The sequence below is a fragment of the Lithobates pipiens genome, unplaced genomic scaffold (assembly GCF_037356315.1).
Source record: "Lithobates pipiens isolate NorthernLeopardFrog02 unplaced genomic scaffold, aLitPip1_a1.2 Scaffold_19, whole genome shotgun sequence".
NCBI classification, from domain to species: domain Eukaryota; kingdom Metazoa; phylum Chordata; class Amphibia; order Anura; family Ranidae; genus Lithobates; species Lithobates pipiens.
Genome location: NW_027507764.1, coordinates 353917570 through 353936214, shown reverse-complemented (window position 1 = coordinate 353936214; position 18645 = coordinate 353917570). Strand labels below are relative to the sequence as shown.

The 18645-nt window shown below is 40.8% G+C and overlaps 1 protein-coding gene across 1 annotated transcript in view; it reads left to right on the top strand.

The window, feature by feature from the left end:
- NEDD9 (neural precursor cell expressed, developmentally down-regulated 9) overlaps nt 1-18645 on the top strand; it is a 186914-nt gene that overhangs the window by 36320 nt on the left and 131949 nt on the right. The window contains exon 2 of the mRNA XM_077492193.1: nt 3865-4022. Coding sequence (XP_077348319.1) covers nt 4020-4022 — 3 coding nt within the window. The 5' untranslated portion in view covers nt 3865-4019. The remainder of the gene's footprint in view (nt 1-3864; nt 4023-18645) is intronic.

Genomic DNA, 18645 nt, shown 5'->3' with positions numbered 1-18645 from the left:
AGACCCCATACACACTATTAGATTTTCTGCAGATTTTTGTCTTCGGATTTACTAAAACCATGTAGTGGAAGGGTCTGCCTGATTGCATACAAATTGAAACTCTTATGCCCTGTACACACGGTCAGACTTTCAGATGGAAAACGTACCATTGGACTGTGTTGTTGGAAATTCCAATCGTGTGTGGGCTCCATCTGACTTTTTCTGTCGGAATTTCCGACACACAAAGTTTGAGATCTGGATCTAAAATTTTCCGACAACAAAATCCGATTGTTTAAATTCCGATTGTGTGTATACAATTCCGACACACATTAGTGCCACGCATGCGCAGAATAAATTACGAGGCGAAAGCTATTGGCTACTGGCCTCTTTATAGTCCCGTCGTACATGGGTTTACGTCACCTCGTTCTGAACGATTGATTCGCCAACAACTTTGTGCGACCGTGTGTATGCAAGACAAGTTTGGGCCAAAATCCATCGGAAAAAAATCAGACGAATTTTGTCGTCGGAATGTCCAACCGTGTGTACAGGGCATTAAGTCCCATACACTATTCAATTTTCTGCAGATTTTTGCCTTCAGATTTTCCAAAACCATATAATATGAGGTCAAACCTTAAGAGTTTCAATTTATATGCAATCAGGCAGGCCCTTGCACTACATGGTTTGGTAAATCTGAAGACAAAAATCTGCAAAAAATCTTATAGTGTGTATGGGGTCTTGGGCTCAGTTCATACTGGAACCTAATGTGTCAGCAGGGGTGAAGCTTGAAGAGTATCTGTGAGTGCCAAGCAAGGGACCCAGAAGTGAAGTGGTGGTGACGCTTGGTGAAGATATCAAGAGCGACAGTGAAAGAGCTCAGGAGATCCAGTGGCTAGTGGATCTGAAGTCTATTTAGAGAGACTGGGAGCTTGTTGAATGAAGACCCACAGTGAGTGAGTGTGGGGTAAAGTGAACTGTTCGTATTGCAGATAGTTGAATACCTTTAATAACAGCTATAAGATCATTGCCATAGAAGACAATGATCCTGCTTATACAGAAGTGGTGTCCGATTGGACACCTTTACCTATATAGCTGTCTACCTATAGAAGTCTCGGAATCTGCCAATTAACATTGCATCTACCTAAGGGAGTCCTGGCCCTAATCCTCTCTCCCACAGTTCTGTTTAAGAGACAATGGGGCTGATTTTCTAAAGGCAAAGCAACTTTGCACTGCAGGTGCACTTGGAAGTGCAGTCGCTGTAGAATTGAGGGGAAGATCTGAAATGAGGGGAAGCTCTGCTGATGTAATCATCCAATCATGTACAAGCAAAAATGCTGTTTTTTTTATTTTCCTTGTCCCCCTCAGATCTATGGCGACTGCACTTTCAAATGCACTTGTAGTGCAAAATGGATTTGCCTTTAGTAAATCAACCCCTATAAATCTCTTTGCATTCAAAAAGTGTCTGGTGCCCACCTGTTCATCTTGCATTACACCCACCATGCCTTGTAACTAGACATGTGCGATTCGTTTTGTACGAATCTCAAATTCGTACGAATTTCCCTAAATTCGTACGTTCGGGAGGATCCGAAAATACGAATTGCCATGCGTCCGAATTTTGTATGAAATACGAACTTTTGTTTACGAGGAGGAAGGAAGTCAGCACAGCACAGGGATGGTGGGAGCCCCTCATCTAACGAAAAATTCGTATTTCGGATAAAAACCAAACTTCCATAAGCATCGACTGTCATATTGAGGTATATTTTTGCCTTTAAATTCATCGTAACGAACGTTCGTACAAGTTAACGAACCTAACGACAATTCGTATTTCGTATGAATTGAAATTGAATTTCGGACATGAAATATGAAGTACGAATTCATTTTAATACGAACCGTAACGGAACAGAACGAAACTAATTTATTGACGGTGCCCATGTCTACTTGTAACCCACTCTACACTGAAGGATGTCAGCTGTCTTTAACTCTGAAGGTCACCATTGGGCTTCAAGTGCCCCGGGACTTTGCTACAAATATAAATGTGTATTTTATATATATATATATATATATATATATATATATATATATATATATATATATATATATATATATACACACAATTCTTTTTTTTAAATAAAGTATCGTGGGTGTTTTTTTACTATCATAAAAAATCTATATTTTGAATATTTCCCCTGGACTTTATATAATTAATGAGCAAGTAAAAAAACAAGCTTAAACACATACATATTATGCACAGAAACATGCTTAAAAATACATATACAATACAAAAAATCAGCTAAAACACATGTGGTAATGGGTGTGAAAAACAAGCATTATTGAACATGCATATGAGTGAAAGGGCCATTGTCCTCAAATCACCATCAATAAAGAGGTTGAAGTCATTGAGTGGAAATTGAAATGCTTTACTTTAGGTACAAGAAGCTCAAAGGATCGCAGGAGAAAGTTTATCTACCCACTTTACATCTTAGCAATTCATATTTACATAGTACCAGCCATGGTGAGGGCTGATAAAGGCTCCTCAAACAAAAGATAAGCCTGGCATTTCCTATGTAGGATTGCAGGCCAATTAAGCCTGCTATCACTTTGCACCAACAAAGGCTCAGTGTCATGTTTCATCACTTCTTTTGTCAGCTTGGAACAAGGTGGAGTTCAACTGCTTTCATATTACTAGTGCAGTCAATGGCACATCTAAGCCAGCTCTAAAGATAAATAAGAAAGGAGATGGTCCTAGAAATTGTCTAGTACATTACACTAGAAAATATGCATACCGCTACAATAAAATCTTTACAACCTCTGGTTATCTGGTATATATTATTGATAATACAAACAAGTAGTGTCTGACCAAGTTATATACTGTAGTATTTTAATTCTTTAGCTCAGTTGCTACTACATCTGATCCACCAAATACATAAGGTATTAGGTCATTCAAGGCTATACTTGACAAAGCATGGTGTGCTCCTAGTTGTGTTAAATGATTGCTAATTTACAGATATTATTTTTGGAAAATCTGTGGGTGAAGGGTCCAAACCTTTCTCCATTTCAACAAGACTCCCTCAGGACTCTCACCCTGGAGTCTCTCCCATGAAGGGCCCTCTAAATTCTTGCTCTCCCATGAATCTCTCACAGAAATGGCTTCTGTGGTGCCTCTTGGTTCTTACTCTCTCTGGAGTGTTTGATTCAAACTTCTCTTTTTCTATGGCCTTGCGAACCATAATACTAGGCATTACTTCAACTTCTGGAAAGCATATTCTTTTCTTGCTCTGGTATTTCTTTAAATGCAGGTCAAGGCATAACTAAAACCATAGCATTCCATGTGACAGCTTAACAGCCCCATCACCTGTAGATGTAGATAATTATTATTATTATTATTATACAGGTTTTATATAGCGCCAACAGTGCTTTACAACATGAGGGCAGACATTACAGTTACATTACAATTTGGTACAAGAGGAATCAGAGGGCCCTGCTCGTTAGAGCTTACAATCTAAAAGTTAATGACCCAGATACAGTAAAATGACATACAGAACCACAGCAACTTGGTTTTAATTTATGATAGTCATCCATATTCTATATATGAGTTAAAGTATCTCTTTGACTAAGCACTTTTTTCAGATGGTACTCTGGATATACAGGACTGGCAACCAATTACATTATTTCTCTGATATTAGTTCTAAAATATATAGCACTGCTAACAGTCCAGTACAATTTCTTTAAAAATGACTCTACTGACTCAAGAAACATAGGAATGTAAGTGCTATCTGAGAACATGGACTGATGTGAACAGATCTGTGTACTCTATAAAGTTTTAGAGAGACCATGTTTCTGAGCGTGTTCTTATTTTCTTTTTTTACACATTTTATTTTTTTATTACAGGGCATGTAAACTGCATGGGACAAAAAGATCCAGGAAAAAAGAAAAAAGAAAAGTCCCATGAAATACACCCAGCTAATGCCAAAGGGGATTTCCTAAGGAGATTACCACTGCGTCAAAATATTACATCGCTTGATTCAAGGAGGAAGATCTGAACAATGGTAAGAGGAAAATGACTGTGTATGTTAACAGTGAATACATTTTTAGGTTTTTCAATTTGATTGTTATCAGTTGTACAAAAGGGATTTGATTTTTTTTAAATGCCATGGATTATTCTTCAGTTTAAAACTCACAAACAGGCATAAGTCCTTGGTAAATTCATATTACATTCACATTGTAAACCTCTAGGTATTACCACCTATAAAAAGGAAGGTTATGTTATGACTGGGCTATGTGTGTGACAACAAAGTCCACAAGAAGAGATTAAGCTAGCATCATTTAAAGAAAATATTAATATAAGGCATTTGTTGTACACTCAGCCATTACAGTATTTACAAAAAGAGAAGGTTTACAGAGGGCGAAGAGACTGCAGCCACCCTACAAGAGTAGCCTATTGCCGCGTACACACGAAAGTATTTTCCAAACAACAAATGTTTGATGGGAGCTTGTTGTCGGAAATTCCAACCGTGTGTAGGCTTCATCTGACATTTTTTGTCGGAATTTCTGACAACAAAAATTTGAGAGCAGGTTCTCAAATTTTCCAACAACAAAATCCGTTGTCAGGAATTCCTATTGTGTGTACACAATTCCAACGCACAAACGACCACGCATGCTCGGAATCAAGCATAAGAGCCGCACTGGCTATTGAACTTAATTTTTCTCGTCTCGTTGTACGTCACCGTGCTTTTGACGATCAGGATTTCCGACAACATTTGTGTGACCGTGTGTATGCAAGACAAGTTTGAGCCAACATTCATCGGAAATAAATCCCAGGATTTTGTTGGAATGTCCGATCGTGTGTACGCAGCATTAGAGTTATAAATGGTATAGGGGCAAGGCCTGGTACATTGAACCAGTTGCCTCAAAATTTCTTGAATTTGAGTGGACAAGTCCTCTGTTAATAGACTAAATTTTCTTAAACCAAAATATGTTTAACTATGGTAACCCATGTTTTGTCATCTGGTAGTATAGGAACAATCAGCCACTGTGCTATGAGCTTGCAGACCAGGAACAGTAGTATGAGCATGGGTATTCTAAACACTGGTTGAAACCTCTTTGCCGTCTATTAATCCATGTAAATACAATTTAGGGGCTAAGCTAAAGGTAGCATAAAAAACGCTATTTACGGTGGTTAACATATCTGTCTTACAAGGAAAAAGCTTTGGCCACCTCTATAATATGTGTATAATATCCCCTGGGGACTGTCCACATCTTCCACAATCCAGTAGAGACCTACCAACGGACTGATGGAGCCTTGGATGGTGAGGTTCTGCGTAGTATAAAACAATTGGAGTTTTTGAGAGGTGGCAAGGACAGCACGAGAAGGACCTCTAGAATAGATTAATCATCCACCAGCCTACTCAAATCCATCCTCTATTTCGATTTCTACTGTCTTTTTTTTTTTCTGTGTTGAAAGCTGAAGTGAGAATATGATATATAATGAAAATACGGCCTTTTGTTGTGGAGGTCTGAGTCACCAAGCCAAACAAGGGGACGAGCATTCATTTAAAATACAAAGACATGCAAGTACTGTTTATGTTCATAGTTTGTGGTTTAGAAAAGAGCTTAAAGGGATTTAGGAGAAGTAGTTAACGGTAAACGGTAAGATGTAAGAATGTACAAAAAGGTCGATTTAATATGTGATAGAAATGTAGTAATACTCTTGAATGAATCATTTAAAAGACACATCTTGAGTATGCTGGTGTAATTTTGGACATCTACTTCCGCAAGATCATAAAGAACACAAACAGGTTTGATAGCCAAGTAAATACTGTACATCAATGAAAGGAATGAATAGACCTACTGTAACTATAATTAATGTTAAACAAAAAATGGGGTCATTTACTGTAGGAGAAAGGTGGAATAAAAGTGACGTAATCTGTGTGTATAATAATATCCAAGGTCAGTTACTATAAAGGTTTAGCTGTATCGTTCACAAATGGAGTAAATATGGTTTTACTATCTTTTCGGAAAGTGTGATTCCTGTGGTTAGATTGTGGAATGCACCTTTTGTAAGGTGGTAAATGCAAACTCAGTAGCTCAGTTTACTTATGGAATAGAAGATTCTTTGCAAGTAATGGTAAATATAGCCATGGTCAGAGAAATCCAGTGCTGTATTTGATACTTTTTTTTTATCAGCATTGGCACCTCATTTTTCAAGACATGTTTTCAAATGATCCACTCACTTCATTAATACTGCTTTGAGTTGCTAAACAGAACAGATCTTTTGAAAGCTGTTAGAGACCTTTCACAATAAGGGACTTTTCAAGCAAGTTGGCACTAGAAAAAAAGCTTGAAAAGCTCAGAAAAACCTATTTCCATTAAAATCAATGAATGCTTGCACACTGGGGCGGGGAGGTGGAAATACTCCTGCAAGCAGCATCTTTGGAGCACTAAAAAAAACACCTCAAAAGTGTCCTTCTCTTTTGAAATTAAGGGGAAGTGCCTGAAAAGCGCATGAAAAGCACTTCAAAATCGCTCTAAAATGGTTCTTGATGCAGTTTTAGAGTTACATCCCCTTCAAAAAAGCACATCGCTGATGCCTGAAAAGTGATTGAAAAGCGATGCAAAAGCGCCTAAAAAGAGCCGTAAAAGTGCTCGGCGTTTTATGGCCAGTTTTCAAGCGCCTCAGTGTGAAAGGACTCTTATTACTTATAAAAACTCACATACAAATCACATACAGTACTCAAACATACACTATATTTCCAAAAGTATTGAGACCCCTGCCTTTACATGCACATGAACTCTGAGCCCCTGTACACACGGTCGGAGATTTCGACAACCAAATCCGTCGGATTTTGTCCGTCGGATCTTGTCCGAAACTGTTGCATACACACGGTCGGACTAAGTTGTTGAAAAATCCGATCATTCAGAACGTGATGACGTAATTTCATTACGATGGGACTACATTCAGGCTAGTAGCCAATAGCTTTGATGTAGGAATTTGATCTGAGCATGCGTGGCACTTGGTCCGATCAAAATTCTCTACACATGATCGGAGTATGTCCGATCGAACCAGTTGGTCGGAAAATATTTCCAACAAGTTGGAAAATTGGGTCAGACGGATATTCCGATGGAATCAGTCCGATGCATACCACACACAGTCGGATTATCTGACAACACGGTCCGATAGGACACATTCCGTGTGTACAAGGGCTAATGGCATCCCAGTCTTAGTCCGTAGGGTTCAATATTAAGTTGGTCCACTCTTTGTAGTTATAACAGCTTCAGCTTTTCTGGGAAGGCTGTCCACAAGATTTAGGAGTGTGTCTATGGGAATGTTTGACCATTCTTTCAGAAGCACATTTGTGAGGTCAGGCACTAATGTGGACGAGAAGACCTGGCTTGCAGTCTCCGCTCTAATTCATCCCAAAGATGTTCTATTGGGTTGAGGTAAAGACTCAGGCCAGTGCAGGCCAGTCAAGTTCCTCCACCCCAAACTCACTCATCCATGTCTTTCTGGACCTTGTTTGTGCACTGGTGTGCAGTCATGTTGGAACAGGAAGGGCCCATTACCCAAAGTGTTCCCACAAAGTTGGGAGCATGACATTGTCCAAAATGTCTTGGTATGCTGACGCTTTAAGAGTTCCTTTCACTGGAACTAAAGGGCCAAGCCCAACCCCTGAAAAACAACCCCCACACCATAATTCCCCCGCCACCAAATGATTTGGAGGGGTGGACCAATATTTTGACAATATAGTGTGGATTAGTGAGATTGGGGTGGAGGAACTTAACTGGCCTGCACAGAGTCCTGACCTCAAACCGATAGAACAGCTTTGGGATGAATTAGAGCAGAGACTGCGAGTCAAATGTGCTTCTCAAAAAATGGTCAAACAGACACACTCCTAAATATTGTGGACAGCCTTCCCAGAAGTGTTGAAGCTGTTAAAGGGTGGGCTAACTCAATATTAAACCTTACAGATTAGGACAGGGATGCCATTAACGTTTATGTGCATGTAAAGGCAGGCATCCCAATACTTATGGCAATATAGTGTATGGATGCTGGCTATTAGCCTTACCATGAAATATTGTCCTTTTGTTTTGTGTTCCTTTAGGAAGGATCAACACTACTAGACAACAGGCCTGGTTAATGCGAAGGCCCTGTGTATTTTTCATTGGATAAAACAAAACTGAATAAAAAATGAAATTGAATTAAAAAAAAAAAACAGCACTTTGAATCTTTGATCTCACCACACTGCAAATGACCAGTGCTTACCATCAACGTAACAATGAATAATTGATCAGTCATAGAATTCGGTATCGTTTTTTAGAGTGGGCGATCGGCTTTCCAGGGACTCCCAATCCATGTTCAGCCACTTCCGGCAGCTAGGGACAAACTGGCACAAAGCCGAAAAATGGCTTTGTTCCAGTCTCCTGATTGTAAAAACGGAAGCGACACAACAACGTCACTTTCTGTTTACTCTGCTGCCAATGGCGCCGGTTTAAAAAAATATATACAGTATTCAGAATTGCCGAAAATGGCGATCTGAATACTTTTGAAGACCTCCGAGTACCTGTCACCACCTAGGATGTTTACATTCCTTGTGACAGCAATAAAAGTGATAAAAAATTTTTTAAATACAATTTATTAATATAAAAATAAATAAAATACTGTCACCAATGCGAAGCTAACCCTTAAACGTACAATACTCTGGCTATAAGCTCATGTTTTGGTACAAAGTATCTACAGACCTTAACTCCACAGGACTCGCGGATCATTCCCCACGCAAAAGGTAGGCCCCTCTTAGTAGGGGTTCGGCTGGAGGGTCGGGTCTGGACTCCTCACTTGACACAGTGTGTGCCCTTTAGGGGAGTCTGGAAGGAAGTGAGGTCCTCGAATATCTCCAGCATAGAGAACTCTTTTTAGTTTTTTGTTTATTCCACAAAGTGTGTTCTACAATATCCCATAGGGGAGATCCCTGACTTTGATGTTCTCATACTGCAAGTCTTGTGTGTTGTCCTTTTTTCATTCCAAATCCATCTTTTATAAGTGCCATAATAGGACTCAAGTGTTATCTTGTTACATTGTATTACTTTGTTTTGATGCAAAATAAAAACCTTTTATTGAAAAAAATTAAAAAATAAAATAAATAAGATTTTTTTTTTAAAGCGCCCCCATCCCTGCGAGCTCACGCAGCAAAGAAAATGCATATAGAAGCCGCGCCCGCATATGTAAACGGTGTTCAAATCACACATGTGAGGTATCGCCGTGATCGTCAGAGCGAAAGCTATAATTCTAGTACTAGACCTCCTCTGTGACTCTAACCTGGTAATCGTTTAAAGCGTCACCTATGGAGATTTTTAGGTACCGTAGTTTGACGCCATTCCACGAGTGTGTGCAATTATAAAGCGTGACATGATAAAATTCATGAAAGTGTCCCTTTTCCCAAAAAGTTGCGTTTAAAACACTGCTGCACAAATACAGTGTGACATAAAATATTGCAACAACTGCCATTCTATTCTCTAGATTCTCTGCTAAAAATATATATATAATGTTTGGTGGCTCTAAGTAATTTTCTAGGAAAAAATACGGATTTTAACTTGTAAACACCAAATGTCAGAAATAGGCTTAGTCATGAAAGGGTTAAAAGCTGAAAGTGGTTCTAAAGGCAGAAGTTTTTTTATCCTAATGCATTCTAATACTTACCTGAGCCCCATCTCTATCCAGTGATGTTGCATGAGAGACCCCGCTGTCCGGGACACTCTCTCTTGATTGGCTAAGACACACAGGGGGTCATTTACTAAGATGAATGCGCTGCGCCAGATCATACCTTAATTGGTGCACCGGATAAAACATTAACTGAGCATGTGAATTGGCGCACTCATTGTCTCTTGTCATTTTTAACATTTTTGACACTTTTTTTGTGGAATGGTAGGGGTACCCACTTGCCATTTCTCACAGGGGGGCCTGGATCTGGGGGTCCCCTTGTTAAAGGGGACTTCCAGATTCTCAATAAGCCCCCCGCCCGCAGACCCCCACAACCACCTGGCAAGGGTTGTGGGGATGAGGCCCTTGTCCCCATCAAGATGGGGACAAGGTGATTTGGGGGGCTACCATCAAAGCACCCTCCCAATGTTGAGGACATGTGGCCTGGTATGGTTCAGGAGAAAGGGCGCTCTCTCATCCCCCCTCTTTTCCTGCAGCCTGCCAGGTTGCGTGCTCGGATAAGGGTCTGGTATGGATTTTGAGTGGGACCCCCACGCCATTTATTTTTTACATTTTGGCATGGGGTTCCCATTAAAATCTTTACCAGACCTGAAGGGCCTGGTATGGAATTTCGGGGGACCCCCATGCATTTTTTTTCTTAATTTTTTTTTTTTTCTTAATGCGGTTTTTAACAATGAACTTTTATGTGTATTGCCGACTCATCCCTAATTCTTACATGACCTGTGTGCAAATATCCTTAAAAAAAACATAAAAGTGAACCAGCGTAAAAAAAAAGTCAAGTTGAGAGGTGCACCCATTCAACCTATGCAAATGCATTTACGTTGCTTGATATTTACTAAGATTTTGCCAGCGCAGTGAACTATAGCATTTGAACGTGCTCAAATGCCGCTTGTGCATGTGCAGTGCATAAATTGACCTCACGCAGTGTACTTGTGTACTTGCAGGCGCAGAAGGCTTGTTCAGAAAAAGTTACTTTCTTATTCTATTTTGGGCATATTTTTTACTTGGGCAGGTATTATTATGCTTCCTCACATCACCCACATCACCCCCATAATATTGGCACTTCCAGCTTCTTTAAATTTTGAGTTGAAGAATGCGTGCACCATGTCTATAGTGGCGCACTGATCGCCGCCCCCGTGCGCCGAGAATATAGTAAATGGGGAATTGCCTGACTGTGTCACAGGCGCAAATGTTTTGTAAATACGAAAACGGCTGTTGTGCATCAGCATGCACCGCAACTCATGGCACAAACCGTTTGTAAATCAGCCCCACAGAGGGCACCATTGGCTCCCACTGCTGTCAATCAAAGTCAGTGAGCCAATAAGGAGAGAGAGGGGATGAGGCCGAGCCACGGCTCGGTGTCTGAATGGACACACAGAGACTTCGGCTCAGGTGCCCCCATGGCAAGCTGCTTGCTGTGGGGGCACTCAACAGGAGGGAGGGGGCCAGGAGCAATGGTAAGGGACCCAAAAAGAGGAGTGTCGGGGCTGCTCTGTGCCAAACCACTGCACAGGGCAGGTAAGTATAACATGCTTGTTATTTTTGCAACAAAAAAAGCAGGACTTTAGTATCTACTTGAAGTTTAAGCAAATGTTTGTTACCAGTCACAGGACACTTTGCATTCTGGGAAAGAATATTATGATGTCAATGAATGAAGGAGGTGGGGGAATAAGCAGCGTAATTGTACAAAAAAAGAGTCTAATGCCGCGTACACGCGATCGGACAATCCGGCGAGCTTAGCCCGGCGGGCGAGCTTAGCCCGGCGGGCAAACCGCCGGACTTTGAAGCGGACTAGGTACGGCGGACAATCCGGACTTTTGAAATGAACAGACTTGCCTGCACACAGAGGAAAGTCCATTCATTTTGAACGTGGCTCCAGGTAGACAGGACTAGCGAAGGAAGTCAATGTCGCCGGCGAGATTGACACCTTGCTAGCCCCGTCACCTGGTATGGCCTTAAAGGGGAAGCCCTACGCTGAAAAAACGGTGTGGGGGTCCCCCCCAAAGTCCATATCAGACCCTTATCCGAGCATGCAGCCCGGCCGGTCAGGAAAGGGGGTGGGGACGAGAGAGCGCCCTACCAGCCGTACCAGGCCGCTTGCCCTCAAGATGGGGGGGGGTGCTTTGGGGAGGGGGCCCTGCGGCCCCCCACACCAAAGCACCTTGTCCCCATGTTGATGAGGACAAGGGCCTCTTCCCGACAACCCTGGCCGTTGGTTGTCGGGGTCTGCGGGCGGGGGGCTTATCGGAATCCGGGAGCCCCCTTTAATAAGGGGGCCCCAGATATCGGTCCCCCACCCTATGTGAATGAGTATTGGGGTAACCATGTACCCCTACCCATTCACCTGGTGAAAAAGTGTAAAGAAAAAAACACAACACATGTTTTTAAAATAATTTATTGCACAGCTCCGGGGGTCTTCTTCCGTCTTGGGGGGTCTTCTCGCCGGACTCCTCTGCTATCTTCTGCTAGCTTTTTTACTAGTGGAGGAGCCCGGCTTTCTTCTTCGTCGCCACTGTCATCCGGGGGTCTTCTTGGGGTCTTCTTGCCGGGCCCTCCGCTTTCTTCTTCCAGCTCTTTTACTAGCGGTGGCCCAGTCTTCTGTCGCCACATCGCCGCCTTCTCTTCTTCTTCCTTGAGATGTTGACTCGACACTCTCTCTGGCCGCAATGACAGGGACGCGTTGTGCGGCGACTTATATAGGGACGACAGGCGGGGTCACCGAGTGATGTCACATGATGACCCCACCCCCCTTATGATGTCACAGGGGGCAGGGTCATCATGTGGCTAAGGTGCTTTTGTTGAGGGCACGAGGCCTGGTACGGCTCAGGGGGGCACTCGCTTGTCCCCTTCCCCTTTCCTGATCAGCCGGGCTGCGTGCTCGGATAAGGGTCTGTTATGGACTTTGGGGGGGACCCCTACGCTGTTTTTTCAGCACAGGGCTTCCCCTTTAAGTCCATACCAGGTGACGGGGCCAGTGAGGTGTCAATCGCTAGTCCCGTCTACCTGGAACTGCGTTCAAAATTAACGGACTTTCCTCCGTGCTTGGGCAAGTCCGTTTATTTTGAGTCAAAACTTCTTTCTAAGTCCACCGGACTTTTGAAAAGAAAAGGTCTGCCGGAGCCCACACACGGGCGGATTGTCCAGTAGACTCTGGTCCGCCGCACCAAGTCCGCCAGATAGTCTGATCATGTGTACGGGACATTAGGGGTAGATGGGGGGGTTTAGCATTTCCCAACTATATCTAAAACTACAAAAAAATAAATGTTTTGGCTATACATACTGTACACTTTAAAATGTATCCTACAAAAAAGTCAATATTTGCTATGTTGTACAAAAAAATTGAATGCTTTGAATTCCCTCTGCAAAATGGCAGTGACCTTTCTGTCATGTAAATCTATTTTTCTTTAAAGGTAACTTTATTGTACATAAGGTTTGTGAGTACAAACAAATAGAGCAAACAAAGCTCATATATAAAAACATAGGAACAGCTATATGACATTAAAGCAGAGTTCCAGTCATTTGTTTGTTTATTAAAAGTCAGCAGTTACAAAAACTGTAGCTGCTGACTTTTAAAAAACACACACTCACCTGTTCCACTCACGTGTCCTCCTTTGGCGGCACTGGCATCTCTACAATGAGCACCCGGCTGTGACAGCTTGCGGCTTCACAGCCGGGTGCCCACTGCGCTCTGTTACTGGTCCCAAAGAGAACGTCCACTTCTGATTGGCTAGGTGACTGGAACGGAAGTGGGAGCAGGTACCTGTCAAAATTGGGTACCTGCTCCCCCCCCCTTCCCCAAAAGCTCAGTTTCACAAACAGGAACTGGGGAGGAGGCCTTAAAGCAGAAGTTGCACTTTTGGGTGGAACTCCACTTTAAGTGCAGGTCGCTAACAATCCTGACAAAAAAAACTGCAATCTTATATTGTTCAGGGGTCATTTATTTTCAATGACACCTAAATGCAGGTATGATTCCGCTGCGACTGTCTCACGGTCAATGTAGGCAAAACGCATTGTGTGAAACTTGTCGAGGGGCTGGAGGTTCTTTTGGGCGACAAGCTTCAGGCAATGAGGTTTAATAAAAAATATATAGTTGCGCTATATAGCGCAACTATATATTTTTTATTATTCACGTTTACCATAGGGATATTTGATGGTGTTTAGTTGCAGCTTGTTTTAACATAATTTTTCTAGCGCGATCATTTTTTCTTTCTTTTTATATATATACGCAATGAGGATTGCTGTTATTGCAGAGCAATTTCTCATGTGACAATCATGGCAGAATCGCACCCGTGTTTAGGTACCATTGCAAAACGAATGGCCCCTGAACAAGCATGGTGTGATTCAGTTTTGCAGAGTGTTTTGGGATAATAGGTGGAATCGTGGTGATTCTACTCACAATTGCAAATGCCCAGGTGTGAATAGGGCCTTAACCTTTGTGTTTCACCTGTATACACTGTATCTGGTGCATCATTACCCGTGCTTTGGCAGATTGCAACATCACTTCCAGTATACTGCTGCAGTCAACAGTGAACAATAATGAACATTTGGAAACAATAAACATGGGTGGTACATAAACACTGATCTCTTGAAAAATAGCATTTGGGAGGAGGCTTATTAAAACCAGCAATGGAATTCGTTAAGTTGAACTGGAAAACTCCCAGCATGGTTGCTTAGTTACATTACCATTAAGGCTTTATTAAACACAAAATCAAACATTTGTATTGTTGCAGCTTTAGGCTTTCTTTCTTCTATTTTCATCTGGTGATCCAGCCTACAAGTCTGTTTTTTTTTTCTCAAAAGCACAAGCTCTCCAGCAATATATATCTATTTCCACGGATGAGACAAACCACTTAACACTAGCATGGGCGATTCAAATTATATTTATTTATTTATTCAGGCAAAACATTTATTCCAAAAATAAAAAATAAATAAAAGCAATTTCACATAGATATTTTACACTTTGCTGGATATCATCTATGAAAAAATGGCTGATCCTTTGTTATTCTCATTGATAAAGATGAAGGAAGTACTTAAATAGGAACTGCAGTCTGCTCACATAATTTGTAATAAAAACATCTTTGCCACTCTGAAGCATCCAACCACTTTGCATATTATTTTATATATATTGTGATTTTGTACTTGCCAAATATGCTGCCAAAATCTCCCTCCACAGAGTCTGGCTGTAACCATTTTAACTGTGGGCACCTGAAGCTGCTGCCTGTTCACTTCCTGGATTTAGACAGACACACAGAGGCACACCTCTAGCTCTGCAGCTCTCATTGCCCCTCTCATAAACTTACAAACATAGCTATATGATGAGAGTGTGGCACTGCATATAAGAGATATATAATCTCATCCCCCCTCCCTTCCTGGCAAACTTCCCTTCCTCCCTTACTGGCAAACTCTCACCAGAATGAGAGAGAGAGAGCTGTGCATGATGTCATAAACCTAGGCTTTTTATCAGACAAGAAACAGGAAATGGGCTGTATAAAGTATTTACTGACAGCAAAAAAAATGTTTTACTATCCAAAGTTAAAACAACAAGGGCAGAGGATTTAATAGATGAAAAGATGAAAAAATGACTGAAGTTCCGCTTTAATCACCCATACACAATGTCTACTCTCAAAGACACAAGGAAGAATGTAAAGGGTTATGGAACTTTTGATGGCGAACACATTTTTCACTTCCCCCTCATTCTTAGAGAGTCGATTTAGAGTAGATTTTCTAATCTAGTATTAGCAGCTGCATATATGTATATATATAAAAAGTAGATAAAGATAATGCTTAAAGCGGAACTCCAGAAATTGAGTTACTTCCTAAAATGTGCCATATTATTATGGGTTAAGTCCAACAAGGTGCAATCAACCTCATGGACTTATCTCTTTAATTTACATTTTTACTGAGTGCTGGTAGCACAGCTATTGCTGTATTTGTGACGCTTCGACAGTGGACCTTCTGCAGCTGCAAATTCACTCTACCCACCCTCTCCCCTCCTCCTGGCCAATCATAGAATGCTTTGTATTATGTGAACCTATTCACAAAATACAAAACTTTATGTGTATGGACAGCAGAGGGGAGCATCTCTCCTACCAGAGCACTGGGAGTATAGTGATAGCTATACTCGCAGTGCTCAGTAAAACTGTCAGTTGTAAATAAAAGAGATAAGTCCATGAGGTGGCATGCACCCATATTAAGCTAGCACATTTTAGAAAGAGTCAGAATGCATATCAATCCTTTAGGCTTTAAATAATAAATAAGAAACCAACATGTAAAGTGCAAATCATAATTAACCATTCTTTATTCTTATAGCTCAAAGCTATGATCAAATCAATGTAAGTAGTTGATATGAGTAGTTGAACATCGTGTATCTTCACATCTCAGTATACTGCTAAATTCAATAAACCTTCATGTGTTATAGCTGCAAGTTTTGCTTACTGGTTAAGAAACAAAAAGCAGCACAGCTGTAACCTTTGGGGTTAACCACATGAGCCTTAATTAACATTTAACCTTATGATACAGCTTCAGGGCCAGTAAACTGCTTGTTTTAGCTTCTCAAGTAATTGTATTTTATTTAAAACTGAGTACATTTTATAAATGTAATTTGCTTAAATAAAACAAGGTCATTTTGTTCCAAATCTATAAATACACTTCACTATGAGAGCATAGTACAGCGATTCTCAACTAGGGTTCCTCCAGAGGTTGCTAGGGGTTCCTTCAGCATTGGGCAATTTCTGCCTCTCAGATAAGTTCCCACCGACACCATTGATCTTTTTAGCTATCTGTAAGGTGGTAATTCTTCCCAATGACCACAAGTGTGAGGACCATTCTTCCCACTAACCATCACACTAATGTATCATGAGGAGTAGATTTCTATTTTTTAGCAGGAGTTCCCCCGAGACCAGAGAACTATTTCAAGGGTGCCTCTGTGTTGAAAAGGTTGAGAAAGGCTGGCATAGTAAAAAATAAAATAATATGTAAAAGTTGTCTTTATGTAACATATTTTTAGTTGCTAGTAAAAGCATTGGTTACATTTCTTTTAAATCATGTAATGTAAAATATTTTATTATAAATTAAAAAATAACTCTAGGATGTGACTCATCAGCTGCAAGAAGCTACATCTTTTCAGACAAGGTTTCAATTAGACAAAGCTAGCCTCAAGGCAGGCAGCTACTGCTGATCTGTCTCTTAAAGAAATACCTGAACTGTAACAAATGCATAAGCAAAAGGGCAAAGGAATTAGAAACAGTATTACCTGTGGTCTCCTTGAAGATGACCTTTTCCCCATTATTGACTCTATTATTGACTTACCAATCTTCATTCCAAATTGTGTACTTCTAGCTAGTGGGAGCCAGTAAGCTGAACTGGCATCATTTTGATCCCTGTATGGTCATAACTGGATTGCACAGATCATAGACACCAATTTCAAAGCAACCACCTGTTATAGGCAAAGACAACCCTGATTGATCATAACATTTAGCAATCAGTCAATAGACAAAACCTAATTAAGAACAATGAACAATTCATCAAGAATTCATACAGTTGTCAGATAAGAAAAAAAAAAACAACCTTCTTAAAGTGATACTAAAGTCTTTTTTTTTTCATTAAAAATAACAAACATGTTATACTTACCTACTCTGTGTAGTGGTTTTGCACAGAGCAGCCTGGATCCTCTTCTTCTCGGGTCCCTCTTTGGTGCTCCTGGCCCCTCCCTCCTGTTGAGGGCCCCCACAGCAAGCAGCTTGCTATGGGGGCAACCGAGCTGAGCTGCAATTCCGTGCCTATTCAGACACAGAGTCGGGGGCCTGGCCCCAACCCCTTTCTCTCCTCATTGGCTGACTGACTTTGATTGACAGCAGCGGGAGCCAATGGTGCCACGCTGCAGCCAATTGTGCTATGCTGCTGTCTCAGCCAATAAGGAGGGGAGTCCCGGGCAGGTGAGTCTCTCATGCAACATCACTGGATAGAGATTGAACTCAGGTAAGTATTAGGGGGCTGAGGGGGGATGCTGCACACAGAAGGATATGCACATAGAACGTAGAATGCATTAAGATAAATAAAACCTTCTGCCTTTACAACTACTTTAATACATAATATACTTTTGGAGCAATGTCCAATGTATGTACCTTTTTTCTTTAGAAATCATAGCCCATTTTTGTTTTGTTAGCAATATGACCATAATTATAAATTACTGTTATTACTGTATGGCACAGTAAGTTCATTTTCTGTAGTTTTTTTTACATTGTTGTAATTGTAGATCTGGTAATTAGAAAAAAAACAAGGATTAACACTGCGCCACACAAAAAAAATCTATTGAGAAATAAACTAAAATGAAATCTGCCAGCACCATAAAGTCCAATACTAAACTCAAATGCAATAAAATAAAGATGCAGCGCTGATATAATGAAGCAATAAATATATTTAAAAACATTAATGGTGAATAACTCTCAATAAATGCAAATAATTGTAGATCTGGGTGATACAAAGCACATTTTTTTATTTCAATAAAAGGCTTTCTCCAGTATCAGCTTACTTAGCCTAAATTGGTATTAACCACTTCGCTCCGGAAGAATTTACCCCTGTCCTGGCCGGGCCATTTTTTGTGATACGGCACTGCATCGTTTTAACTGACAATTACACAGTCGTGCACCACTGTACCCAAACAAAATTGATGTCCTTTTTCCCCCCCCCCACATACAGAGCTTTCTTTTGGTGCTATTTGATCACCTCTGCGGTCTTTATTTTTTGCGCTATAAACAAAAAAAGACAGACTATTTTGAAAAAACTCTATATTTTTTACTTTTTGCTATAATAAATATCTCCCAAAAATATATAAAAAAATAATTTCTTCCTCAGTTTAGGCCGATATGTATTCTTCTACATATTTTTGGTTAAAAAAAATCACAATAAGCGTATATTGATTGCCATCGTGCACGGGCTTCTACATCACGCGGCGTGCG